Raw genomic sequence first — 27,060 nt, forward strand, 5'->3', positions numbered from 1 at the left:
CCAAGCCCGACGTCGACGTCCACGGCAAAATCTGGCTCGCCTCGACAGCCGCAGCCAACAGCACGCCCACCTACGGCACCTTCCAGCAGCTCATCGACCACGACCACCCGGAGCTGGGCACCTTTTCGCAGCGCTACGTCTGGAACGACGAGTTCTACGCCGGGCCCGGCTCGCCCATCATCCTCATGGGCCCCAACGAGAGCGCGCTGGACGGGTACGAGCGCTACACCACCAACCTGACCCTGCCCGGCGTCATGGCCCAGGAGCTCGGCGCCGGCGCCCTCATCATCGAGCACCGCTACTGGGGCCAGAGCTCGCCCTTTGACAGCCTCACGACGGAGAACATGCGCTACCTCACCCTCGAGCAGGCCGTCCAGGACCTCGTCTACTTCGCCCAGAACGTCGTCCTGCCGTTCGACCAGAACCGCACCAGCACCCCCGACAAGGCCCCCTGGGTCCTCGTCGGCTGCTCCTACAGCGGCGCCCTCGCCGCCTGGGTCCAGGACCTCGCCCCGGGCACCTTTTGGGCGTACCAGTGCTCCAGCCCCGTCGTCGAGGCCATCGGTCCCCTGTGGAGGTACTTTGAGCAGGTGAAGCTCGCGATGCCGCAGAACTGCACGACGGACTACGCAAAGATCATCCAGTACGTCGATGGGATCCTGCTGGGGCACGATCAGAAGGCCAAGGATGAGTTGAAGGCGTCGTTCAACCTGGGCGATTTGGAGCATGATGATGACTTTGCGGCGGCGTTGGTCAGTGGGCTGTATACCTGGCAGAGCGTGTTGTTCTCGGATGGGTACAGCGCGACGGATCGGATGTGCGATTACGTCGAGGTGAGTGGCGGCCCCCCTGAATGCCTCCTGCAAGAGGACAGTTGAACTGACTGCTTGATAGAGCCAATGGCCGGGTAGCACTGCTCCCCTTCCGGGGCCGAACGGCGTTGGTCTGACAAAGGCGCTGGCTGGATACGCCAAGTGGTTCACCACCCTCAGTCTGCCTGGATGTGAGTATCTCATCACTTGGATCCCCCTTGGAATGTCCCTAACCATCGACAGCCTGCGCTTCGTACGGATACTGGACCGGCATCAACAACACTGACTGCTTCGACACCTACAACGCCACAAGCCCCCTCTACACCGACCTCACCCCCGCCAACACTGCCAACCGCCAATGGATGTGGTTCCTCTGCAACGAGCCGTAAGTTCCAACTCCCACCCCATCACTACCCCCGTTGGAAAGAGCGTTCTCGTGCTGACTCCCATCACAGCTTCAAGTGGTGGCAGGTCCGCGGCCTGGGCAACCTCGTCTCCCGCCTCGTCACGCAGCCCTACTTTGAGCGCCAGTGCGGCCTCTTCTTCCCCCGCGAGGGCAAGTATACGTACGGCATCGCGCAGGGCGCCACCACGTACCGCGTCAACAAGGCCACCGGCGGATGGTACAACGTCAACACGCACCGCCTGGCGTGGACCGCCGGCGAGTACGACCCCTGGCGGCCCGCGACGGTCATGGCCGTGGATCGACCGGGCGGACCGCTCCAGTCGACGAAGCAGCATCCTGTGTGGGTTGTGCCGGGGGCTGCGCATTGCGGAGATATGCTCGTGAGGAACAGGAATGCCAGTGAGGGCGTGAGGGAGGTGTTCGATAGCGAGGTGGCCAATGTGAAGCAGTGGGTGCAGGAGTTTTATGAGGAAAAGGGGAGCAAGGGAAATTAAAGAGAGGGACGATGCTGGATATACACGTATATGTAACATGATGACTTTATGGACTGATGAACGCAATAACTTCAACGGGCTCTCTATTCATACCTAGGTATGCCACGTCATGATGGCAACTGGTGAACTGATGTATGGCACTGCTGTTCGATAAGGTGCCACTGAGAGAGCCTTCAGAGCATCTCCTTTCTGATCCCTGGGACTGCTGCTGCTCCTCAACTCTCCCTTTACCTTTTAGTCTTCGATTCCACGTCCTGAACCGTCGGTTATTCCGCTTTGGATACGTCAATCCAGGCCTGACGTAGTCTCTCCTGTTAGTCGATTGCAGACCCGATACGGAGCACCTTTGTGCGGTCCATCTTTCAGAAGTATCTCGGACCGACTATTTTCAATCTAGGGTTCGTGCCGGCCTTTTATAACTCTTTCCTTTTTTCTTCCGTGCAGGGGGTTCGTCCGATTTATTGTCTCGTGCTATTTTTCTGCGGACCTCGGCAATCGACATGTTGTTCCAGTCGTCTTCCAATTCCTTGTGTTGTGCTTTTGGGATGCCGGCAATTTCCTGGTCCTCCTTGGTGAAGTCGTCTGTCGATTTCTTGTCTCGTGCTTTTAGCATGTTGGCAATTTCCTGGCCCATTTCCAGGCCCTCCCTTTCCAAGTCCGTCAATTCATAAGACCTGGGGTCCTGGTTGAGGCGCCGTCGCCGCTCAACGGATGAAAAACCATCCGCGCTGTGAAGGCTCTCTGAAAGGCTAGGGCGACGAGAAGAGTCCGCGCTGTGAAGACTCTCTGAACGGCTAGGGCGCCGTCGCCACTCAAACTCAATAGTCCCGTCCGCGCTGTGGAGGCTCTCTGAAAGGCTTGGGCGACGATCAAAGCTTCGCAAAGGAGCGGTTGGCGAGTTGACACCGCTGGGCGACAGCATGGTAAGCAAGATGGAGATGTCCCATATCTTGAGAGTACCATCGCTCGAACCAGATGCTAACCGAGTTGAGTCATGCGAAAAGGCCACTGAAAGGACCCCGTCACAATGACCCTCAAGCACCTGTAGGCAATTGCCATTTGTGACGTCCCATAGCCGGATGGTGCTGTCGCTGGACCCGGAAGCTAGCATCCTTGCGTCGTCCGAAAAGGCCACCGAGGTCACACCGTCACGATGGCCTTGGAGCGTTTGGAAACTGCCTGTCAAGACACCCCAAATATTGACAGTCTTGTCGGCCCCCCCAGAAGCTAACATCTTGGAGTCGTGCGAGAAGACCACCGAGCTAACGCCCTGACTGTGCCCTTCCAACGTTTGTAAGCAGTCGCCCGTCTCAACCTCCCAAATCTTAATGGTAGCATCGTATGATCCAGATGCTATGAATCTGCAGTCATGCGAGAAGGCCACTGATTGGACACTTCGATCATGGCCCTGCAGCGTCCGAAGGCATTTGTTTCCCGTATCGGTCGTCGTCCAGATCTTGATGGTATTATTAGTCAAACCCGATGCCACAAGCCTTGAGTCGGGCGAGATGGCAACACACAGCTGGCCCCCTGAACTTCCGAATGAATTCAAGCACTTTCCCGTCCTCAGATCCCAGGTGTCGTTGAAATAATAACGTGTCCCAGATATCAGACGCTTTGAGTCATTTGAGAACGCCACCGAAAGAATCTGACCGACTCTGTTACTGCTCAGAGTCCGTATCCGCTTGCCGGTTGTGCTATCCCAAATCTTGACAGTATCCCACATTGACCCAGAAGCTATCATCTTTGAGTCAAACGAGAAAGCCACTGAATAGACACCCATGTTGCGGTTCTCGACAGTTTCCTGGCATTTGCCTGTTGAGCTATCCCAGATCCTGGTATGATCTTCCGGCGACCCTGAGGCTGCAGCCGTTGAGCCGTGAGAGGATGCCACTGACGAGACGATGTCAGTCTGGCACTGGATTGTCATTTGGCAGCCAATCCTGGCACCCCAATCAATTAGAAGTCGAATGATGCCCTCATAGTTTCTCTCTGAGGCACAGCGCAGAGGCGACCAGCCATTGTTGTCTGTCGTGTTGACGTCCACCTTGTCCGTCTCGAGGAGCAGCTGCACGACAGCTTCGTGGCCGTTCGCACTCGCCCAACCAAGCGCCGTCCGACCATATATGCTGTCCTTGCGGTCAATGTCGGCTTCGCCAATGGCGAGTAGCTGCGCAGCCATGTCGACGTCTCCTCTGCTGGACGCCGCAATCAACGATGCTCCATACTTGCTCATCAACACCGCCTCAAGACCCTCGTCACTAAACAGTTTCAGCACCTCAGCATCTCCGAGCGTCTCCGCTTCTTGAAATAGTGTGCTGCCCATCTCGAGGTCTTCAAAGAGCCGTAGATCTGCCAGCCGTTTGAATGCCCGGGACGCTTCAACGGAAGTCTCCTCCTGTATCTCTAAGCTTGCTGCCAGCTGCTTCTCAAGAGCATGGACCTCACTGGCACTCTCGTTCTCCTCTTCAACCAGCTGACTTCTTCTGTCCTCGAGCTGCTTTATCTGATCCTCCACCGCCTTTCGCTCTTTCTTGGCCAGATGTAGGCGATCTTCGTGGAGCTTGGACCTGGCGTGCAGCTCTACCTCCCTTTCTTTCTCCTGTCTCCTCTCCTTCAGCAGTTGCGTGAATTCCGCAACCAGATTCCACTTTTCCACTTCTTCAGACACGTCGACAGTGACATCCGGCGGCGTGTCCATTGGGTGAGGGCTGATGGATATCAGTCCCTCTTCATCAGGATCCAGTGTAATCCGCAGATGGAGAGTCCCGTTGCTGGCACTGGTTCTTCCCGAGGCCTTGGACGAGATGACTCTATGACTCTCTGCCAGCTGCGGCAATGGCGTGTCTCTGCTGCAGGTCACCAGATGGAACTGCGGATCACCCTTTGACGCCGGCGTTGTCTCCAGCATCATGACGAAATTTCCTTCGCTATGGGAGAATCGTAGCAATATTGCGTCTGGGACGACATCGTCGGAGCGTATCGCAGAAATCAGATTCATTTGTTTGTCCCAGCACGAAGGAGGCTCCACGGCAACCAACGTCAGATTCAGCTGGGCAAACAAATCATCATCGTATATCCAGTACCGCTGGTCTTTCGTAGCGGATGCATCTCTTTGGCGGTCTCTCTTGATGTGAATAAGCTCAGGCGGGGAGCCGGCTGCGGTTATCGGCTGCAGTACTGAAGGGCGTCCCATTGGCCTAATATACTCGTTGGAAGCTCCCGAATCGACCCTAACAAGGGGAATGCCGACTACTTGCTCTTTGTTGGATCCAGGCCCGCAGCTGAGTAACCCATACGTCTCGCCGCCAGAGGTGGTAAGTAGTGGCATGTGGACGCGGACGCTCCCACCAAAGACATCGAGCGAGTGCAGCGGACTGGACGTGTAATTCCGGGCGACAATCTGTGCAGAGTTTGCAAACGAGGACGGGCCGACTGCCAATATTTCACCCCCCATGACTTGAGCGCTATCGTTCATGGAAGGCTTGCTGACCCCATCGCTCAGGCCCCATGCTAAGATGGAATCGTCCCTCGTGGTCTTCATGATCTGTTCCTGAAGGCGGAAGAAAGCCTGTTCGCCTCCTTCTCCATAAATCATTGGCATCGTCACATTGAAGATGCCTAGCAAGCAGTATGCGATGTCTTCGGCTCGCTTTGTGCGCCTCTGCGCGGCCCATGACATGCGTTGTGCAACACTCGCGCTATGTAAACTGGCGATACCGAGTAGGTATTGCTGCGGCACGCGAGTGATGTTCTTGATAACAGTGCATATGGTGCCCTTGGTGCCAATCGACCGCCATTCCGCATTGTAGAACCGCAGATGCTTCGGGGCTAGAAGCTCTTGCAGAGTCCAACCTCGCTGGAACCATCGACTGGACCGGAACTTGGATCCGGGCCTCGGGGGATCGTCGTTATCCGGAACGTCGGACAAATATGCGTAGCAGACGGAAGCACGATTGTACCATCGATACATGGAGTTGATGGCCTCGCTGAGCTCGACGAGGTTGGTCTTGTCAATACAGCAGGTGTCGATCCAAGCATATCCGAGGTCTTCTTTCTGGGCCTGTCGACAGCATCCCCTCAGCTTGATTGAGCCAAGGTTTCCTTTGTCGGTTTCCCCATTGACAACTTGACGGAATGTGAGTTCTTCAGAGTCATTCCCCCAGGTGTGGGATAAAATCGCATAAGGAGGAGCGTCCTCTTCGGAGAATTCCTCCAGCTTCAATGTGCTGGTGTTGATAAGACGCATAGTGAATCCTTGGACGCCAATAGCTGCTGCCAATGTCGAGGACTGCCAGAGTACATACGGGCCAGGGCTTCATGAAGCAAGGAGATCAAGTAGCGAGCAAAGGCCCTTTGGGACTGGCCCTTTAAGACTGCGTGGTCGGTTGGGCTGCGTCCGTGTGAGGAGAAGATGCCACACAGATTGGGCTGCTTGTCATCGCCAGGCCGCTTAGCCGTAAATGGCCACGGCATTCTCACGGCCAGGCGGCATAGTGGAAGGACAGTTATTTTCGGGGCGTCACCGTTGGTGCTTGTCCAAGAAGAGACAGAATATGCACTCTTGCAGGATGGTGGACATGGAGGAGAGCCGTTGATTGGGCAGGAAGCGTCGGTATTGTTGAGGAGAAGCGCGCATGCGGCTGAGACGGAACTGAAAGATGCGCAACTCTGATTCTGATTTGCCGTGCGATGCATCGAGCTGTGTAGAGTGGAAAGGAAGTGCATATGACAGAAGGTGAAGAGTGTGGGGTTGAGTGAAAGGAGGAGAGAGGACAGGCGAATGAAGATAAGGTACGATACTTTGCATCAACGTTCTGACATGGTTCACCGCCCGCCCGCCGTCGCTGAAAAGGGACTCTCCAGTGACGAAAAACATCTTCAAAGTAAGCGGAAAGACAAACGTATCAAAAAGTGCAGATCTTCTCGTGAAGATGTCTATCTCTATGCGTGTCCACGTGCTTATAGGTGTTCTATCATTTGCTTCCTCATTTGAAAGCCGAAAATTGTCCTCAAATTGGTATACATGAAGCAGAAAGGGAAAATGCGAGAAAATGCGATCAAGACAAAGATGGAAACGCTCATGAGGATTGCATATAGACTGCGAGTGCAGCCAATACCAGGGAGACAAGTATCCCGATAGGGATAAACAGTGATGGACGAGCGTGCTTCTTGGAACGAATCTCGTCTATCGATCTCTCCAAGCGCAAGGCCATGTTGTCGCGACCAAACAGGGATCGCACACGTTCCTCACCCTCAGCACCCATCCGGCGAAGGTCAGCGTCGGGCATGCTCAGTACATCGCTCATGACATTGGACCAGGCATTGACATCGTCAGGGTTCCGCAGCCAGCCGGTCTTGGAATCTTGTATCGTCTCGACGGGGCCACCCGTATTGGCGGCGAGAACGGGCACGCGAGCCAGCATGGCCTCGAGAGGAACAATGCCAAAGTGCTCGTTGGAGGGCGTGTAGACTAGAAGGCGTGCTGTACGAAGGAGCGATGCCTTGACGGAGTTGGGTATGGAGAGGAGAAAGAGGACGGAGGCATCGCTCGGGATGGAAGATGGAGAGGAGGCGTCGAATGATGTGACGGTGTGGTGGCTAAGCGAGAGGGAAGAAGCCAGCTGCTCGAGTTCGGCGTGGTATTCGACATTTTCGGCAACCCGATGGTCATAGCCGCCTGTTCTATTTAGCGACAGTAAAGTAGAGATGGCAGACATCACGAACCTGCTAGGACGAGACGGACTCCTTTGCGTGTTGCCTCGGGAATGGCCGCAAAGGCCTTGACAGCCAGTCCGATGTCCTTTTTCCTCTCGAATCGGTTTATGCTGAGGATAATTTTGTAGTCACCATCACCCAAGGCAACATCTTCGCTGGCTGATTCGTCTTGTTTCAACGTCGTATCAACACATGGATACACCACCTTGGTGTCCACCTTCTCCTGCAGTCGCGGCCACGTCCTGGCAACGACGCCTTTTGTAAACTCCGAGTTCACGGCCACAGCCTGCGCAAAGCCCATAGACCACTCCTCGATCCAATCGAAGGGCACCCGGTAGAGTCGTTTGATCACCGACTGACGACCCTGCGCAAGCAAGAGGTCCGGAAAGTGGCAATAGAAGAGAATCGGCGCATCGGGTGAGAGGAAGCGCAGGAGGGGCAGGCCCGCGGATAGCTGATCGACGACGAATGCGCTGGGTTCTAGACGCTGCAGTTCGCCGGAGAGTGTGATCTGGACGAGGAGGTGGAAGTGGCGCAAGATGGCGCAGAGGATGGTGAGGCGGTTGAAGACGGACATGGGGACGAGCGACGCGCCGCGAACACGGACATCGAGGGTGCCTAGACGATGGTAATGAGTATGTTAGTGGCGTATGCTTCACTATTTCCTCCTCAGGGCTCACCATCGCGGCACTCATCGAAGCAATGGCTCGGGTCGCAGTGGTTGGTGAAGATGACAACGTGGTGCCCGCGCTCCTGCAGTCCAGCCGCCGCATCGACGACCAGCCGCTCAGCGCCGCCGATGCCCAGGTCCGGATGGAAGAAGACGATGGTGCCTTGAGGCGAGCCGGAAGGCGGTCGGGCGTCCACCTGCGACGACATTTCGAAGTGCTGGTGAAGCTGGAGATGCAGCTGCAGGGACGCTGGACAGGTCGGAGCTTTGGCGGAGCTTCAAGCTGTTTGTTGTTGTATTGTAGAATGGAGGCACATTGTGGGGTGAATCGGGCTATTCCAAGGCTGGATTAGTGTGATGCTGGGTTGACCACCAGATGGTACGTACCTTGTTGCTTGTCAAGCTTCACTGAGATTACAGTCAATGGAAACAGAGGACATTTCATATCCAGCCATATCGGCGAAGTCGTCAAGAAATTCCACTCGATAGAGGTAGCGATGCTTAGAGCTGGTAGCTAGAGACATCGACTTCTCTATAAGGTGCTATTAGGTATCTTACTTCTACAATCAATGAGACAGAGACTCCCGTCTTCCCATCTGCCTCCTCGAAACTACCTTACCTTAGTATTCTCAACGTCTACTGCACCTTACCTCACCCTCTTTTGACCAGAAAGTGCTTTTGACTTGTCTTACTCTACGATCTCAACCTTGTATTGCGCAGAGACGTCGTCATGGACCTAAAAGACGAAGGATTTAGAGGAACACCACCGCCCAAAACGTCTGCAGAAAAGGGTACACGACTAAGGCAATTGACAAGCTATTGGACCTTGTTCTTTCTTTTGGTTGGAATCGACCTCTATTGAGTTTCTCAGCAGCTGGAGATTCTTGGCCAAACTATGGTGTCCCATATCCGGATCACTGCCTTATAAGATATGCTTTTCAGCCATTCTCTCGCTTCCAACGTTTGCTTTTGTTTGCTCGGCAGCTTTCTCATTCGTCTGGCTTCTCTATCAACTTCAGTCTACTACTTTCTCGGCGGCCGGCTACTTTCAGCCTGCCTTGCCTGCTCCCTCCTGCCAGTTTCTCGTCTTGAAACGAAATCTGGCCTGAAGTCGAGATCAAAGGCTAAACTAAAGCTGGAACTGAGTTCTAGGCGAGCCGGATACTTTCCCCCTTTTTCTTGTTCTTTGGCTAAGCCATTGAACCTTGAGCTACTCAACTAAAGTCGAGTTGTTGGGCGAATACTTGGGCTGCTTGATGCTAACCTTCTCAAGTTGGCACAAACCCCCCCCTGAGAAGCTTCCTCTTCTGATTTGCTTGTCCCGTCCGGCTTGACCGTAGTCCAACACCAACCTTATCACTCAGCATGGAACCCTCAATTCTCTCCTCCAACTACCTATGAACGGCCAAGCGTAGACGCTCTATCAGGCCACGCTGTCCTGCCCATAACTGCTATATAAAAGACAGGATGGCCCCTGCGAATCTGCGTACCACTCTCCCTCCCACTTCGACGAAACAAAAGCTCACTCGGCCCTGCACCCAAGTCAGATACCACCAACAGTTCCTAGCAAGTGCCACAAGCCTCAGCAAGCAAAAGACTCAACAACGCAATGCAGGCCCCCAGCAAAGACGAGGCAAAGCTCTACTATCATGGGCTGGCCTCACACCCTCGGCTTGTTGCTCGTTCCAGCACCCAAGTCTGGCAAGGACCTCGAATGTCTGAATCCAGCGATGACGACAGCTCTGATCCTTTGGATATAAAGTGGCTTGGGCCACTCAGGAACCCGCTGTTGAAGCGTTTTTGGAAGGGCACGTCGCCTTTGAGAGGCCAAATTCTGGACGCGGTCAAGACAACCAGCGTGACGGCGATTGACCTCTTGGGAATCGAGCTGAACGGCAAATATCAGGATACTCTTATGATATCCGTTGTGTCGGGCACGCTTTCACGGGAGGACGGCCATCCGATTGCTATGCAGTGCAAAACGATTCTGGAGAATCACGGCATTTCCGATGTGACGTGCGAGATTCGTGAATCGGTCAAGGTTGTTGGGACATTATAACCAGACGTCCGAAGAGTACTGTATAGCTTGAGAGTCTTCACTTGCCAATAATGTGAACTAAAGCAATGAATATTCATATTGAGAGTATGATTACTATGTTTGTCTACTATTACTGCGCTTTAATCGGCCTCCATTTGTGATATCACTTTTTCTCCTTTATTCCCCCTTATTCTCTGGTTGCCCATGATTAACCATAAGCCCCTTTCCGTTCCCTTCTCCGGTTATCTGTCTTGCTCTGCTATTATAGCCCAGTGTCGTGACCCTTCTTCAAGATCGTAAGAGAAGTGTAACTCCCTTCGACAGTTGAGCCACGCATGATCCAGCCGCCTCAAAGGGATGTAGCAAGGACGAAGATTCAGTACTGGCACTTAGAAAGGAGACGATCTCTTGAATTGCTTCACTCAATCTAGGTAGATAGTCTCAAGTGCCGAGAAGACGACAGGAGCCATGCTCATCCTTAGACTGATGACTTGCGTAAGGTCCGTCCGAAGGTTAAGGGGGCATCCCAGACGGCTACTGCTGGAACACATCAGACGAATATCTATGTCGCTGTCCCAACAAGGGGCATGAACTGCCTAATCGTGGTCTGTCCTTGGGAATGACTGAGATATACCAACTCAAGTTGATATAATTGATTATGCTGCCTGGAATACTTAAATTCAATCTCAGTGTATATTTTCACTGACAATGTCCCACCCTATTTGGCTCCCAGTCTATCCATCAAAACTGAAATGTTCTACACAAACATCAAGCCATGAGCCAAATCCACCTCCAAAATATCACACAATCTCACCCCCCTAAAGATCTTAGACCCCGATATCAGCAACCTCGCTCCTCAAATCTCACTCGCCAAATTCTCAATCCTCGCCCTCCTCATCCTCCCCCCATCAACACAAACCTCCTCCACAGGAAACCACTCCCCCAACCTCCCCCCCGGCCGTCCCTCCCCCTCATACAACTCATCCCCCTCCCTCCCCATCACCATAATCCCCACCGCAACACCACTCAACCATGCCCAAACCATGCCCTCGCCATTAAACCCAGCAGCAATCCACTCCCCAAACCCATCCCCAACACCACCCACATTCCTCCTCTTCCCAATCCCAACGCCAGGCGGCAAACCTCCCACAAAAGGAAGCATATCCCCCGTGAACCCCATGATCCCGCTCCAAGCAGCCTCCAGTGTCCCTCCAGCACCCCATCTCGGCTCGAATATCGTCGCCATGCTCCCCCTGAGATGCATCAGCGGAAACGCATCCACCCTCCCATCGTCCCACACCCCAACCTGATCCAGCCCCTCTTCCTTGCTGCGAAACAATCCCCCTCCAAGCATCAGCTCTCCCGGCTGCCCATCCTCTCCATCGGGTCTCTGCGTCACATAGTCGAATCCCGTCCCGTACATCATAGACCACGACCGCCTGCCCTGACACACGGGGGCAAAGCCGTCTCCTGGCTTCTGAGCGGTCATGTGCCCAATTACACCTGTCAGACAGCCTCGCAGGGAGGGTACAAGATGGCCTGTGTAGGCGTTCGTGGCGTGGAGGACGTGCCGCGTCCGGATCTTGCCGCGGGAAGTATGGACAGTGTAGGGATGCGTTGGGGAGGCGTTGGGGGTAATAGATGAGACGGGTGTGTGTGTGCTAATGGTGAGGCCGGGGTACTTCGTCATGAGGTCGTGCCATAGGCTCGTGACAAGACGATATGGCCACAGAGCGCCTGCTTGGTATGATATCGCGCCAACGACCTGACGATTAACCCCAAACTGCACATACCACCTCCAACATCAGCATCATCACTCATACATCAAATCTCATCAATCCCATCAGATCGTTCAGACTCACCTTCTTCCTCGCCTGCTCCGCCTCCCAGACATGCACATCCACCTCCGGCAACCACTCCCTCATCCCATCAACATGCCCCCTCGCCCTCTCAAAATCGACCCCCTCAAGAAACAAATCCACCGTCTCAACCTCTCTCACCTCCCCCCACGGCATCCTCTCGCCAACTTCCTTCAACGCGGGCAGGTGCCTCATCTGCAGGCGCACGACTCTCCGCGCCTTTTCTTCGCCGAGCGTCTTTCGCAGACGAGCAAACTCCTCGTGGGGGGCGCACTTGATGTGGCCCCCGTTCCGCGCCGTCGCGCCGCTGCAGAGCTGTCGTGCTTCCAGGACCATGATCTTCGGTGATGCTGTTTTCTTTAGCTCCTGGTCCTCTTTACCGTCGTCACTATTTCCTTCAGTCGACGGACAAGACAGTTCAAGAATAGTCTTCACCGCAGAAACACCCGTGATCCCACTTCCCACAACCACAACATCCGCCTCTTCTTCCTCCTCCTCCACCTCACCCCCTCCCTCACGATCCTCAGCAACAGAAGACAGAGACGGCCTTCCATCCCAAACCACATCCCCAAGCTCCGGAAAAGGCGGATCCCGCATCCAAAACGACTCCGTCGGCTTCTCGACAGGCGTAAACGGCCCCGCGTGGACCCGCGCCAAAAGGGCGCCGTATCGCGCGTTGAGGGCGGAGATGGTGCGGAGGAGGGCCGTGGCGGTGTTGTAGATGCTGCGAAGGTGGGATATGACTGCGCCCATCTTTCCTGTTCTTTTTTTCTCCTTTTATGTGATGAGTGTATTATCTTTTATAAGTATCCAATGACGATGACGGCGATAATACGATGTTCAAGTTGGACGATTCTGATGTTTCTGTTCGTGATCAGGGTAGAGATGGAGTTGATGCTCCACGACATTTAGTGCGTGAGCTGCAGCTTATCAGCAGCACCAAAGATGCGGAGAAAGGATCCATGTCTGTCTATGCATGTCGCTCAGAAGCGAGCGATCTATATCTAAACGGATTATACGCAGGCTCGAATAACCTTCTTCATACAATTTGCAATATGCCACGATACTAAAAGTATAGTTACAGTCGCATGAAATACTATCAACAAGTGGCAACTGGTAGAATACTGTTGTAACCTGCCTGGTCCACGCAGTTGCAGGATGCTGGACAGCTTATCAAGTGCTTATTCAGGACAGCTCTGGTAACATTCACCAGCCCAAGTGCACATGTATCATCAGAAATAGTCAATTCAATTTTATCTACCACTCTAGAGTATCAATCTCGTCCCGTTCCAAAACCACACAAAACCATATCAAAACACAAATTACAGAAGAACAAGCAGCCACGAAATCAGACCCATTACGAAAAAAGCCAATGCTCAGAAAGAAACAGAGAACCTGCGCCCCTAGTATCCGCCCTGTTGCCGTGCCATGCCATATACCGTGCCGTACCGTGCCGTGCCATCCATCCGCCTGTCCGCCAAGAAGACTTGAAGCATTTAGAAAGAAGAAAGAATAAGCCCATAGTAAGACAGTCTGAATTCCACGCTTGGCGAGTCCGTCTAGAGGCCAATGGCATGATAGTGCAAAGCCGGGGATTGCGTCGCCCCCTGATCCGCGTGAAGACATAATTGAGTTTTGTTTTGTAAAATCCCCCTCCGGCCATGATGACGACAAGCGAGAATTAATTAGAGGAAAAGAGTTTAAGTAAGAGGAAGATGGGACAGTGTGTAAATGGTATGCTCAGCATTGCGAGAGGGCTTCGTGAGTAGTCGTCATTCGCTCAAGCGTAGGCAATGATAATAAAATCATCATGCATCCACTCAGCCTGTTATATGTCGTTGCAGACAAGGAAAATCGTAAATAGTAGGTCGTCCAAAAAAACAAAAAGAGTAATTCAGAAGGAAGGAAAGGAAGCGCAAAAGAGGGATGGATCAGGCATGGAGTCGAAGACAAAATGAACAAATTAAAAGAAAGAAAAAGGAAAGGTAAATGGTAAGCCGGTACCACGCCCAGCTTACTCGTATGGAAGACAGGTTATACGCTAATCATTCCTTCATCTTCCTCGTCGTCGAAAGACAAGGTGGCATCACCGCCCTGAGATGAGGTCCAGCCGCGCGGGTCAAGCCCGAGTTCGGCTCTCGTGTCTCGCTGAATCTGCAGGAAATACTTCCTCAGACTGCGCAGCCCCTTGAGGAAGCCGGGATCTGGCTGATTGGGATGCTGTGGAGGGCACGGCTTGTCTTGCACCTTGTCCAGCGGCGTGAGGCTGTTGGCAAAGTCGGCCACCTTGAAGTCGATCTCACGCTTGTTCCGCTTCTTCCTGACCGTCTCTTCGGTATCCGTCGCAGCGTCCGTCATGGAGTCGTAGGCCGTCTCGTAGCCGCCGCCCTCATCCGACGCATCGCCATCATAGAACATGAGCAAACTCGCGGCATAGAAGCGGTAGCCTCTCAGCTCGCTCACAATCTGCTCCAGCTGTGAGAGCTTCCGCAGAATGACAGGAATGTGGTGAAGGATCGAATGCAAGTCGACGCCGTTGTAAAGGAACTTGGTGAGAGCCGCCTGGAACTCTTTGCCGGCCTGGACCTTTCGACCAAAATACTTGTCTTGAAAGTCGTACGTCTGCGTCTTTGCGTTCCAGACCTGCAGTCCACAGATGCGCACCCCAAGCTCGTACGAAGTCGTTGTCCGGCACTTTTCTTGCTGAGACCTCTGCTTGCTAGGGGATGCTTCAACGCCATATTGGCGGGTTCCCATCTTGAGATCCATCATGCAAGGCCGCTTCATACCAGCAGTGAGGTCCTCCAGTAGTAAGAAATACTCCACCCGGTCGCGCTGTGTTTTTGCCTCCTTGGGATTGTTGGGTCGGAGGACCGGCATCTGCGCAAACTCGACCGACGGATGTTGCAGGGCCTGTTGAATTGCCGTAGCTTTATCCTCCTGCGAAGCGACGGCCGCATTGGTGGCAGCAGTAGTATTCGCGTTGGTGGCAGTAGTAGTATTCGCATTGGTGGAAGTCGAAGCCGAGACAACCTTTTCAAGAAAGTCGTTGGCCGAGGTAGCAGTAGTCTTTGGCGCGTCTCCTTGGCCACGGTCGCCGCCATTGCCTTGCTCGTCCTTGTAACCCACGTCATCCGCCTCCTCAAAATACTTGAGATCTCCCCTTGAGTCTCGCACATCTTGTGGCTTGCGTCTGAGTCCGCTTCCAGAGTACCTGCGCTTCTTTTTGGCCAGCACGGGGTTGGTTGTCAATGTCTCCGGTTCGGGAGCACTAGTACCCGTCACGTCCTTAACCTCGACTGGGTCTTCTCTTTGCTCGGCTGGTTGCTGATCGCTTTGGGCCCCAGGGTCGCTCTTCTGCTGTACAAGTGGCGTCAATGGCTTTAGAGGGCTGGCCTCGTGATGCCCGCTCTCTGCCTTGGCCCCTTGAGCAAGGCTAGGGTCCGAGTTGCTTGTACGGAGCAGTCGCTGCAGAGTCGGCGAAGGAACAGGTCGCTGATAGGGGCGTCGATGTTTCTGGACCTCGATGGGCTGCTTCAAGAACGCGTCGTTGAACACCTCGTTGCGCAGTCGCTTGTTCACAGTCGTTGCTCCCCAGCTATTGGGACGCTCCTCCATGGTAGGCCGCACCGGCGGTTTGGCCGAGAGGGGCGCCGCGGACGAAGCCTTGTTGAGTGACGCGCTACGGCGATGCGACGAGTCGAGAGCGGGTGACGGCTGGAGAAGGTTGCGAGGAAGAATATGCCAGTTGTCGTCGAATGTCACGGTGGGAATGGGAACGTTGGAGCTGGAGAGCGATTGGCTGATGACCCGCGAAGGGGTAGCCGTCGTCTGTCCAGCCTCGTTGCTGCCATTGGACTCCAGCTGGCGTTTATCGGCCGTTTCGTCCTTCTTGACGGTGCTCTTTCTACGAGGCTTCCTCTGGAATGTAACATTCAACACTCCGATGTACCTAAGAAAAGGGCATGTTAGCGTCGACAACTATCAGGAGTGGGTGAGGGTGATGCGTCGCATTGCTTCAGGAACGGGGCAGTCCGAAAGCAGAAGCAGAAAAGGCTAAGGGTCGCGACATCGAGGACTTCTGCCCGATAGTGGTGAACGGAACGGTCAAGACATACCGAGGGAGAAAAGGCAGCAAATCACGATGATATCTTTCAATTGTTTCGTAAAACTCATTCTCTCGATTGCTGAGCTGCTTACAAACGGCCCGGCGAGAGAATCGCCACAGCGTGTTGTGGCCGCCGACCTGGTGCTTATAGGGGATGAGCTCAATGGCCTGCAGCGGTCGGCGCGCGTGATGCTGGTGCTCATGGACATGGTCTTCATGATGGGTCACAGCTCGGGGCTTGGGAGTAGGGGTGGCTTGATTCAATTCATTCTCGTCCACGGCAGGCTCGGTCGGGGCATAGGCCTCTGCCGGGGCCTCTGCCCGGCGTGAGGTAAGACTCTCACGGGAGGCAACGCGCGACACCTGATACGGACTCTCATCCTTACTCTGGATCTCGGGCTCAGGCTCGTCGGCCTTGACCAGCCACGGGTGACTCTTAGTCTGCGAGCGCGACCGCGGCCGCCGCAGCGCGTCGTTGTCACTGCCCTCACTCACGCTTGCGCGGCCATCGTCCAGCTCCTGGTGGGGATGGAACACGGCTGACGAAATCTTTTCTTCTCCAGACTCGTCTGCCTCGCCGTCTCCATCGCCTTCGGTGTCTGCATCGGAGTCAGCATGGACCTTGCCGCTGATGGCACAGGCTTCGGCGTCAATGGTTTTCGCATCGGCACGGGCATCGGCCTTGTCGGTGCTGCTCTGCGTCACTGCCGGCTCATCTGTATCAGCATTAGCCTCGGCTTCGGCAGCGGCGCCGGCCAGGGACTCTGCGCCCGCAGCCGTGCCCGTTTGTGCATCCCTGTCGCCGGCGTGGTGCTGCGGACCGCCGACCTCGGAGTCATGTGACGGCCGCGGCTTCTCCACCTCGGCGTCTTGGTCCGTCGCCGGCCCCACCTCAGGGTGAAGCGGTGGCTCCAGCTTTGGCTCGCTATGATGAGCGGATGATGACTGCTGCGCCGAGCCTCTTTCGCCACCTTGTTCCGCTTGCTGCTTCTGCTGCAGAGCGAAGCTCTTTTCCTCGAGCGGTGATGCAACAATGGGCCGCTCGTCAGTCACCGCCGCGGGGAACGACTGCGTCCTAGTTGTTAGTCTTGCCGGCAACTTTGTGTCTTCTGCCTGTGTGGCCTTGCCGCCGGCTTTGTTGCACTGCTCCAGTGACTGTTTCTCGGCTATATTCGTGGGCTCCTCGTCAATAGTCGGCACATGCTTGTCGCGATGCGAGGCTTTGGTATCCTTGCGCCGCGGCTTGTCGTCCGGGGGCAGTCCCTCCTTGAAGAAGCGCAAGCTGTAGCTGGACTTGCGACTGCGTGCATTGTGTTCCACCCCGGCGATGGCCTCGGCAACCGACTGCTCCACCAGGCCATCCTCTTCGCTCCCGTCGCCAGAGCCAATGGACCATATCTTTTCCGTCTTCTCTGGCACGGCAGTCAATTTGTGATGTTCGCGGTGTGACCCTTGTGAATCGGTTTCGTCTCCTGCGTCGGTAGAGTGGTCGGCAGATAGCACAGCACTAGAGTAGCTACCATTGGTCGGTGTCACCGAATCTTCGGGGCTCGACGAGCGGGAGAAGTGGTGGTCGTGATGCGATGTTGTCGAAGGCGTGGGGTCATGGTCGAGTGATGTGGGAGTCTTGCCTCGAGTTCGGTCTAGGAATTCGCGGTGTTCCAGGAGCATGTCGTTGGCGTGAGATAAGACTTCGGGTTTGAACGGCGATGCAGGACCGGCGCGGTCTCGCACTGGAAGAGAAGCGGTAATGGGGATCGTAGGAGCTGTGATGGTAGTCGTCGTCGTAGCCATTGTGGCGGGTTGCGGCTCGCCTCGCGTCAGGGCACCGTCGACGTCGATGTAGTCTGATGCATCTCGCGCCTCTGCACAAGGAGTGGCGGGCGAGGACCGAACAGGCCTCGTATCGGCGGCCGACGGGGTAGCAGAGGCCGGGTTGGCAGCAGGCGCTGGCCTCGTCGACTTGTCAGGGGATGAGTTTGTGCGGAGGATGCCTCGAGCAGATGCCAGAGCCTGTGAAAGCAGCGAAGGGCCCTGCTGGCGCTGGCGGGCTGCGGCGCTAGGGGCAGTCTTTATATGAGCGGTCGTAGTAGCAGAGGGAACAGGAGGAGCAGCTGGGAGACGAGATGAGGGAGAGTCTGCTCCGCTACCATCCGGCTGGTTCTGGCTGCGGCCCCCGTCTGGGTCCAGGTTTGAGTTCAGGCCCTCCCTGGCAGCAGCGACAGCGGCCTCGCTGTCCGGGGCCGGGGGTGTGGCATCTGCCCTGCTGTTAGCAGAGGCGTTGGCCCCCATGGTATCGCCCGTTGGGGTTGCGGCGTCGGGAGCGTCACCAGCAGCAGCGTCGGCGTCGGCGTCGTGCAGCGGGAGCGGCTGTTCGTCGGGCTGGCGCTGGACATGGGGCTGGGCGTGGGCGTGGGCGTGGGCGATCAGCAGCGCAGCAGGTGCGGCATTTTCGGCGTGAGAAGGCGAGCTGGACATGGGGAGGACATCTGGCGCGGCAGAGCGTCTGCGTGGGAGGATTGATTCGCGGGCAGACGGGTGGTGGCAGGCCGTGAGCTGGAGGTTGCGGAGGGATTGAAAATGGAGGGAGGCGGTTTGCCAGGTTTTCAGGATGGATGAATGGGGGAACTCAGTTGCGCGCCGCCGGGTGGAGCCCTGGGCTGTTAGCGCATGGACGCACATACCTTACCCGACATGCCCTGTACATGTGGTGGCCCTCGATGTGCGATGCTGCGGTCCAGTGAGTTTACAGGGAGGCACAGGGCGACGGCGGCGCTACGGGCTCTGCTACGGGCTCTGCTACAGGCGCTCGAGAGTGCTGGGCTGGCTCAATGCTACAGGCACTCCTCCCTCCTTCTTACCTCCTGCTCCTCGCACCGAATCATCCCCGCCGCCAAGCAGCACGTTCGAGGTTGCATGACGGCGACTAGCCGCAGCTTCAGACTGGAGCAAACTCACGTCTGCTCAGGGGCGGGGCGCTGCGCTGCCGTCGTGGGTTCATGTTCGAGATGAGAGCAGTGAGAGGCGGCTGCTGAGGCACAAGGCACGGCTGCGGGGTCTTAGTGGCCCGAATGCGCTACAGGTGCATGGTAAGGCGCGAATTGGCCAGTGAGGGACCGCTGGGAGGGATTCTGCCATTGGATTGGACGGGATTGGATTGAGGCATCCAATCTAACCCAGTCCTGGAATTGAACATGGACATGCATCGTTGATTGGATTCGGTGTATGTCGTAGGTGATTTGAAGGGGCTGAGTGCGAGTACAGGAAGTTTGCTTGCTGAGGTGCCGTAAGGGATTCAAGAGAGTAAGCTCGGTTCTGAAGCCTGTCTGTCCGTCCGTCATACTTCAGGAGAGCCGGCGGAAAGCCTCTATCGGAGGGCTTGCTTACTCCCTGGCAAGTACAGTAAGAAGTTGAGGGTTGAATGCTGTCAAGATGCACCGCCATCAAAGGGCCAGAAACAACCCCGATAAGGCCAATGGCAGTGAATTGATCCAGAAGAGACATCAATCAATGGATCCAATCGAGGCCAGTCGCTTCCATTGCCTTATCTCTGCCACTGATACACAGCTCCAGCTGTTACTGCCTAAGGCACTCACTCACTCCCTCAACTCCGCTATCAAGCTTCACCCATCACCGCCCTGATAGCGGGGCGTCCTCTCCAACGCCCTGTGCAACACAACGCGGAGAAACAAGCTGCAACCCACCTGCAAAAGATAAAGCATCGGTGAGGGCCAAGCGAGAGACATGCTGCTGGCCGTGACACAGGCCGGCATCTGGCTCATGCAGCCGGTCTGCGGAGCGACAGTCGACGTCCTTTGAGCTCGGCCAGCCCCCAACAAACACGACGCAAATCAAACCAAGACACGAGCAAATCATGACGCTCTCCCGTGTTCCCCGGCTTCGACGTGCTCGCCAGCAGGCGCTCCAGGCCAGACGAGCCCGCTAGCACTCGCGGAATCCTGGGCCACTTCCGGCGCTGCCTGGCGGGACTGCGATGCCCTTGTCTTACCTTCGCTGTGATACGAACCCCATCCCCGGCTTGCTGACGGGGCATCGAGCGGCGCGCAGATAACGCACAAGGTGCTTCGAAAGCTTATCAGGCACACGATGGCCGCCAGGTACGGAGGATTATAGCTGCTAGTGCTACACCTTCAGGTTCTCTCCAACTGCCGCTAATACCTGTGGATAGCAACCCAGCTTGGCTTGGGCTTGGGGGAGTTGACTGCAGCAAACTAGGACAGACGTGGCTTGACGGCGCCGGTGCCCAATGGCGTGGATTTGTTTCGATGATTCGTTGTTGGCGGCTTTGCCTCTATTCTCGCCGTTTCAGACCCGCAGTTGCGATGGCATTCCGCCGAGTCCAATGCGTTGCATTGCTTCACAAAGAACGGAGCAAGATGGGAAAGCTGCTTCAACAACACTTCTTTGCTCCGCGCCCTCCCAACAGCTCTCGGGCGTGATCAAACGCAAGCAGTTTTCATGGCACGCACGGGGGCCTGAAGCTTATTGCCGACTCCACCGCCTGCCGTCGTGTTCCAGAAGCCCGGACGTCATTCCAGCCCACGTGGGACAGGCAAAGACGCCCATCAGTCCGACCTACGGCCTGTTCTCTCACCGACGACAAAGAGGTTGGTTAACGGGCTGCCCGGCAAGGCCAGGCCTTCCCCGGAGTCTGGTAGCTGGAACGAACAATCTTGCAAGCTCAACGACCGGGGCACGCCGTCAGGAGTCAAGGACAACGGACATGGAATGCAAACTGACGGCCAATATGCAGCCCTACTTATCATGTTGTACGACATTTGTGACATGCTATTGCAGAGCCTACCAGTACATTTGCTCCTCGAGGCGAGCCCACCGGTGACGCCACGTTACCAGTCGCAATGCAGAGTGCGTCTGCAGTCATGCCTCATCACTGCCGAGCAACCAGACCAGCTGCTCACTCGCGGAGAAGCCTGCGAATGAGCACGACACAGATCTTGCTCAACCATTCGCGGGCAATTGCGTCAGCGACGTTCCTGGCGAAGCAGCCAGAACAGAGACGGCCCTTATGAAACTCAAAACGGCATGCCTGGATTTCTTCCATAAGCTGCCGAGCTCACCGACGCCTTCTTCCCTCACCCACGTGTGCCTCGCCAGTGCCTGACTGGCGTATGCCTTTTCAGCATCGCACATCGTTACGTATCCTCGGATCATGCACGTCACACAATTGAAGCTCAGCGAGTCGGACAACGCACAAGCTTTCTTCATGCCGTGGGCTTCATGCCAAGTACGTTCCACCAGACTTGCGGTGTCCCCAATCTCCTGGATCTAAACAGGGATCCCAAGCCCATCTAGGGCCATGACGCTCGGTTCTCCTTGGAGCCGGATTAGGCAGTCAGGAACAGCCATCACTCAGGCGTCGAGCATCCCGGCTACCGAGAGCCAGGGCATCTGGACCTTGGTGTCTGGCTCAGATAAGCGATTCGTGGGGCACGTGGGCGGACTACACAGCCAAATCATTTGATGGCCTCTACCACGTGAGGCGTTGGTGGACAGAGTTGCGCTGTCTCCTATTTGTGTGAGGACGCATATCATTCTTGAGCAAATGGCGTTTGCGTACGAGGTACGGAGTCCAATGAGACGGAGTTGGGCTCACGAGCTACTCGAGGGGAGTGTCGTTTCACTGCAAGTAAACAACGACACCACACAGGCCCTCAGATGCCACTGGATGTCAGTTAAGGTTAGGCCGGCCGAAACCTACGCAGCCCCCGAAGCCTGGAGAAAGGGGACAGGTCAAATGAGCCGGTTGGGGGATCTGCGTTGGCCAATAGTAGAATATGGCGCCTCCTCCTTCATCTCGTAACAGATTGCGCCCTCTTGGGGTCGGATGCCGTTGCACTCGTCGGGTTCGTACCGCTCGCGACGTCACCAAGCGTTTGCTCGCTGTAGAGTTTCACTCGGATATTTGCCTGCACGAAGCACACACGGTTGCAATGAACAGCCGACTTTCCAATGTGTGACAATTCTCAAGAGACTGAGCTTCTGAAAACGGGAGCCGGGCTCTATATCGGTGGTTTACACGCATGCGTCAGTCTCGACAGATTCTCCCGTCGACTGGGTGACATTCGCCCACCACGATTCTTCTTACTACATTACCCGACGACAGGACCCCTTGTTGCCCAGAAAGAGGGAGTAGGGGACACAGAGGTAGGTAGGTAGTAAGGCCGGGCCAAGTATAGCCTAATCAAATGCCACCTTTGGGAGAAGATGAAGAGCGGCGAGCGGAGAGTGAGACAGGCAGGAGAGAAAGGAAGCAGATGAAAAGGGCCCCCTCGGATGAAGCGTTGTCCACGCCAGCAAAGCAAGCCACGTTCTCTGTCTAACCACACTCATTGGACTAAAAGCCGCCTTTGCCGGAGCAAGGGGGAAACAAACTGCAGCAGACTGCAGGCCTTTTTGCAAGAAAAAAAGTAAATTCAAGTCTAGTCACGATCTTTGTTGTGCTGTTGGCATATGCACGGCACAGGCTTTTGTCTCGGCCTTTTCTGCCCTGATGTTGGATACCCTAGTAGGTATGTATCTGATGTAAGTGAGAACTTGACTGATGCCGTCTCTCTGCCTATTGGAGGCTTGCAGATTAGCTTTGTTACATATGTAGGTAGGTTCATGTGTGCTTATTTGACTTACCCTGTAAATTATGATGTAGCGACGGTTGAGAACCTAACAGGCGATGTGGCCTTTTCTTGAACGAGAGCAAAGGAAAGTAAAGAAGGTGGAAGAATGACGAGGGCTGAAATGGATGAGGTTATAGAATGCGATGCTGGTGGTCGTTCTCTTGCCCGACCCATCATTGGCGATGTTTCGCGGGAGGGGGCCATGATGGGTGCGGGTGCGATGGACTTCCAGCACCTGTCCCAACAGTCACAACCACCGGTATCTTACAATCATGAAGACCAATTTCCAGTGGTTCCAAAAAAGCCCCCAAAAACACAATAAATGGTGGTATATTTGTGTCGTGAACACTTCTCTCGTATTCATAAGGCTTACTATGCCCTACCTACCTACTATATGCACATAGGCGCCCTCATGTACACTCGCATGCCATACGTTCTGTTTCTACCTAGGCAAGCCCGTTTCTCGCCCCGCAAGAAATGAGCTCCATCACGAGCCCAGTCGTCTTTGAGTTCTTCAGAAGAATATACACTAGAGACAGGAAAAGGAGAAGAAGGAGTGGGTTCTCATCCCCACGTAGCTGGAGAAACCCAATGTTCTCCCACAGAATTTGAGATACAGTGGTGAATCGTAGGTAGAAAACTTATGAAACAGAAGATCTGGCATTACATCTTCGCATTGGTATGGTTCGACATAATGTACATGTAAGAAAGAACCCGTTCTCATAGAATGACCAGATATTCGGACCCCAAAAAAGAAGAAAGTGAAACCAGACAGAAAGGACGTCGTAAAGACGGATATCGGCACGCTATGCTCAGTGACAATCGGATGATATCATAACTCTTGTAGTGTCGTGTAGTTGGAAGAACAGAGCAGCAATTCCTCGATATGTGAAGGCAGTGTTCAGAAGAAAAACTGCGAAGTCATGTCCATGTCCACGGCCATGCCCGCATCAGCCTCCAGCATGCCTTCATCCTGCTTCTTCTCGCCAGCTGCCCGCGCTTTGTCTGCCTTTCGCGCCTCCTTCAGCTCAGCGTCGACGTCCCAGACCTGCAAAAAGTCGTCCATCTCGTTGAATATGTCCTCCACAATATCTGTGGCTTCCTCACCGCCATCCCATCCGCCAGTCAACTTTGCCGCCCCCTTATCCACCTCCTCCAGAATCATCTTGGGGCTGTTTGTGACTTCAGTCCAACTGGCGATTTCTGCTGCAGTGACGGTCGTCTCCATGCCGGGGCCGTAGGATCCGTCTCCCGATGCGGTTGGTGCGCTCTGCGGTTGTGTGCCCTTGGTACGGTCGGCCACGGCAGCAAAGTGGTGGCTGAAATTCATGTCTCTCTCTTCGAGCGAATCAGAAGCGAGGCTGGTAGACGGCGGTGGAGGTGGTGAAACTGCTCGGTCCCTGCCTCGTGACGGCGATGATGACGTGTTCGTCTCTGATGCAGTCTCCTCGCCGGTGCTCGCCGTCTCTTCATGCGGCAGAGGAGCCCAGGAGACCCGTTTCTTGGATGCTGTGCTTGTCAACGGCCCCTTTTTGCTGGATAGGAGGATGCCTCGCGATGTAGGACCGACGCCATTCGGAGCCCCATCCCAAGAATAACGGACCTGGCGGCGATGGCTGGGAGAAGGTGACATGAATGACGAAAAGGACGTAAAGGCAAACTGCGGCTCTGGCGTGGATGGTCTCTTGAACGCCTTGTCGGAAGGTGGAGGCATATCTTCAGAAGGCGACTGATGCGTCTCGACGCTTTGTGGGGGTAGGACGGGACTTTTGGCGGCGTCGATAGGGCCGAGCGTTTGCTTCTGCTGCTCCTGCGTAGGGGTATGGCTAGCTATCGCAGGACCTGTTGAGTCAGACACATCTGGGTTTTCTGACGTGTCCTCGGATGCTTGCATTTCAGGCGTGCCGAGACCCGCGTCTGCCAGGGGGATAGAAGACTCGGACTGTGCTGGAAGTTCCTCTTGGATGAAGCTTGGCTCTACTAATTCCGGTACGTTAGACTGCCCAGCTCCCTGGACTGTATCGTCCATCACTGTAGGCTCGGTGATACCAGGTGGCGCAAGGCCGAAGGGGGAGAGTAATGGGGCTGCAGCATCGGGAGCCGAAGGACCCTGCTGAACTTTGTCCGCCTTTGGAGACTCAGCTTTAGGAGCGGAATGATTCTCCAGGATAGCGCTCGCCTTTGAAGGATCAGCTTCGGGAGTGGAGGTGGCAAGTACTTCATCCGGTTCAGGCTGTGATGCTGAGATGTTGACACTTCTTGTCAGCAGTGACGCGCTCTCATTTGCGTCTTTGGTCTCAACATTCTCCTTTGACAGCTGGCCGTCTTCCTTGTGCAAGTAAGATCTGTTTACGCTCGATGTTGATGGTTTGAGTGGTGACGACATATAAGACCGCACAGCCTTCTTGAGCGCAGGTCGCGAGTTGATTCTACCATTTCGAGGGCTCAACGACTGAAGTGCCGACGACTTCGGGAATTTGCTCGTCTTTGTAAGTTTGGAATCGCTGGGAGACTTGGCGACTTCGTTCTGACTCGCAGCGGGCTGTTGTGAACTTGATGGAGCTGTAATACTAGAGCCAGGAGACGAGCGGTTGACCCTTTTGGCGTCATCGTAAATCACGGGATGTGTCACTTGTCGAGGTGGCGTAGCACGGATTGGCTTGAGATGACTATCGAGCTTTCCGGGGCTGGTTTTTGGACCGAGTATAGAATCATCCTGTGCGTGGCGGGATGTGGTTGCTTCACAATCAGGTCGATATGCGGTAGCTGCACGTGAAATTGGATCCGGAGTGCCATTGACATGATTCACGTCGTTGACATCAAGCTGTCTGAGTGACGGGAGCTCCTGTTCCTGCGATTGAGTTTCTGGTGCCATCGTGTTGCCAATAGCACTGTCGCCGTCAGCACCGTCCATGTCGAGCATATCCATATCTGAAAAGCGCAAGGTCCTCGTTGGAGTTCTAGAGGCGGATGATCCGTTCATGGACGGCAAACGGCCGGGTGAGGAGGCTGAAAGAGCCGTCCGTTTGGTGGGAGTTTGTGCCGACGACATGGAGACAGGAGACAGCGCTCCGGCCAAGCCCAACCGACGCGGTGGGGATGAAAAGGATGAGTGTGGATTCAGCCTCTGCCGCAATGCCTCGCTGGACGAGTCTTTCCATGGCGACAAAACCAAATTTGCAGAGGATGAAGGAACTGATTGGCTGGTGAGCAAAGCGTCGCTGTCGTCGTCATCAAAAGCAATCTCATCGTCGCTCGATAGGTCTTGCCTTGGAAATTTCGACGTAAGCTCCCGAATATGAGCATATATGGATGAATTGCGCATGTCAGCCTTGGTGTTTGTGCGTAGTTCATCGGCATTTGACCTCGTAGCCCGACGTCCTGAGGTGGGAGTTTGGGTCTCAATCTCTGTTGTTTCAGTTTTCTGGCGCTTTTTTGATGTGCTGTTCGCGCCAATTGACGACTTGGATCTCTTCTTCTTCAGCTTCCGTGACGGCGAACTCGCCATCCAGGGGTCAGTGTCATCTTTGGTCGACGTAAGCGACGCCATGCCATCACCCCAGCGATCCTCATCCGCGACTTTGCCTCGGAGCCGTGAAGGTGTCGCAGTGAAGGGAGCCTGCTTAAGGCTTTCCGGACTAGGAAGGGCACACTCGGCGTTTTTGAGAACCTCGATGGCTTGCGTTGCGGTAGAAGCAGAGGCAGACGTTGCAGGCCGCATTGGACTGGTGCACTGAGCGCCTAGTTTTGCGGATTCCGGTCGAGAGTGCGAATGAGCGGTGCGATTCTTTGACCGCCACGGATTGACCCAGCCGGATGCCTCGTCGAAGGGGCCCTTCAAGCTTGCGGACAGCAGAAATGGCACGCTGCCAGAGAGAAACTTCTGCCCGGCAGCCTCGTACCTCTTCCTCCGCTCCGCTGCATTGTCGTAGTCTTCGTCCTCGGATCCCTCAAAGTAGACGTCTTCCGGCGGGAGGACCGCCTCGCAGTAGATGGAGCCCCCTCGCAGCGTCGCGGCCATGGTGATGGTTGCTAAGGCATCAACGGGCTATCGAAGGGATGCGGGCGGCATCAGAGTCGCAACACCACGGGCACGGGGCCAAGAGCTCGTGCGAAGCTCCTCATCTGCGTCTCACTTCGACAGTGGCTGACGCAAGGGGAGTGTGGGAAATTGGGTGGTGAAGCTTCAAGGTGAGTTGGGTCGAGTTAAGGTAAGTCAAGCTCTACCTACCTTGGCCCGCTTTCTTCGCGATCCGCCCATGACGAAAGACGCGTCCCGCGCCATCACGTGACGGCGCGTAA

General features: G+C 55.2%; 8 protein-coding genes across 8 annotated transcripts; 1 reads left to right on the top strand and 7 right to left on the bottom strand.

The window, feature by feature from the left end:
• Positions 1 to 2,583: 2,583 nt before the first annotated feature.
• Positions 2,584 to 3,489, bottom strand: BBK36DRAFT_1094761 (WD40 repeat-like protein; the record flags this gene model as incomplete). Its single annotated transcript, XM_024889069.1, has 1 exon — positions 2,584 to 3,489. A coding segment is annotated over one exon (906 nt), but the record flags the coding sequence as incomplete, so codon positions are not given.
• Positions 3,490 to 3,672: 183 nt separating this feature from the next.
• BBK36DRAFT_1125149 (hypothetical protein) lies at positions 3,673 to 3,894 on the bottom strand (the record flags this gene model as incomplete). The annotated part of the gene is made up of 1 exon (XM_024891247.1): positions 3,673 to 3,894. A coding segment is annotated over one exon (222 nt), but the record flags the coding sequence as incomplete, so codon positions are not given.
• An 866-nt stretch (positions 3,895 to 4,760) lies between these two features.
• BBK36DRAFT_67459 (HET-domain-containing protein) lies at positions 4,761 to 5,961 on the bottom strand (the record flags this gene model as incomplete). Its single annotated transcript, XM_024898484.1, has 2 exons — positions 4,761 to 4,805; positions 5,206 to 5,961. The coding sequence occupies 2 exons, from the start codon at positions 5,959 to 5,961 to the stop codon at positions 4,761 to 4,763; spliced, it is 801 nt and encodes a 266-aa protein (XP_024747027.1).
• Positions 5,962 to 6,793: 832 nt separating this feature from the next.
• Positions 6,794 to 8,309, bottom strand: BBK36DRAFT_1125590 (glycosyltransferase family 4 protein; the record flags this gene model as incomplete). The annotated part of the gene is made up of 3 exons (XM_024891299.1): positions 6,794 to 7,392; positions 7,440 to 8,048; positions 8,111 to 8,309. The coding sequence occupies 3 exons, from the start codon at positions 8,307 to 8,309 to the stop codon at positions 6,794 to 6,796; spliced, it is 1,407 nt and encodes a 468-aa protein (XP_024747028.1).
• A 1,409-nt stretch (positions 8,310 to 9,718) lies between these two features.
• On the top strand, positions 9,719 to 10,135 carry BBK36DRAFT_1106615 (hypothetical protein; the record flags this gene model as incomplete). The annotated part of the gene is made up of 1 exon (XM_024889214.1): positions 9,719 to 10,135. A coding segment is annotated over one exon (417 nt), but the record flags the coding sequence as incomplete, so codon positions are not given.
• An 859-nt stretch (positions 10,136 to 10,994) lies between these two features.
• On the bottom strand, positions 10,995 to 12,750 carry BBK36DRAFT_1180119 (nucleotide-binding domain-containing protein; the record flags this gene model as incomplete). Its single annotated transcript, XM_024896200.1, has 4 exons — positions 10,995 to 11,921; positions 12,001 to 12,347; positions 12,408 to 12,498; positions 12,559 to 12,750. The coding sequence occupies 4 exons, from the start codon at positions 12,748 to 12,750 to the stop codon at positions 10,995 to 10,997; spliced, it is 1,557 nt and encodes a 518-aa protein (XP_024747030.1).
• A 1,281-nt stretch (positions 12,751 to 14,031) lies between these two features.
• Positions 14,032 to 18,647, bottom strand: BBK36DRAFT_1180127 (SAICAR synthase-like protein; the record flags this gene model as incomplete). Its single annotated transcript, XM_024896201.1, has 6 exons — positions 18,209 to 18,647; positions 18,002 to 18,175; positions 17,614 to 17,968; positions 16,927 to 17,577; positions 16,116 to 16,869; positions 14,032 to 15,949 (listed from the first exon to the last, which is right to left on the bottom strand). Exons 1-6 carry the CDS (start codon positions 18,581 to 18,583, stop codon positions 14,032 to 14,034), a joined length of 4,227 nt encoding a protein of 1,408 aa, XP_024747031.1. The 5' UTR covers positions 18,584 to 18,647.
• A 5,012-nt stretch (positions 18,648 to 23,659) lies between these two features.
• On the bottom strand, positions 23,660 to 26,779 carry BBK36DRAFT_1143426 (hypothetical protein; the record flags this gene model as incomplete). Its single annotated transcript, XM_024893592.1, has 1 exon — positions 23,660 to 26,779. One exon carries the CDS (start codon positions 26,777 to 26,779, stop codon positions 23,660 to 23,662), a length of 3,120 nt encoding a protein of 1,039 aa, XP_024747032.1.
• Between the last annotated feature and the right edge of the window lie 281 nt (positions 26,780 to 27,060).

Source organism: Trichoderma citrinoviride, assembly GCF_003025115.1.
Source record: "Trichoderma citrinoviride strain TUCIM 6016 unplaced genomic scaffold BBK36scaffold_12, whole genome shotgun sequence".
NCBI classification, from domain to species: Eukaryota; Fungi; Ascomycota; class Sordariomycetes; order Hypocreales; family Hypocreaceae; genus Trichoderma; species Trichoderma citrinoviride.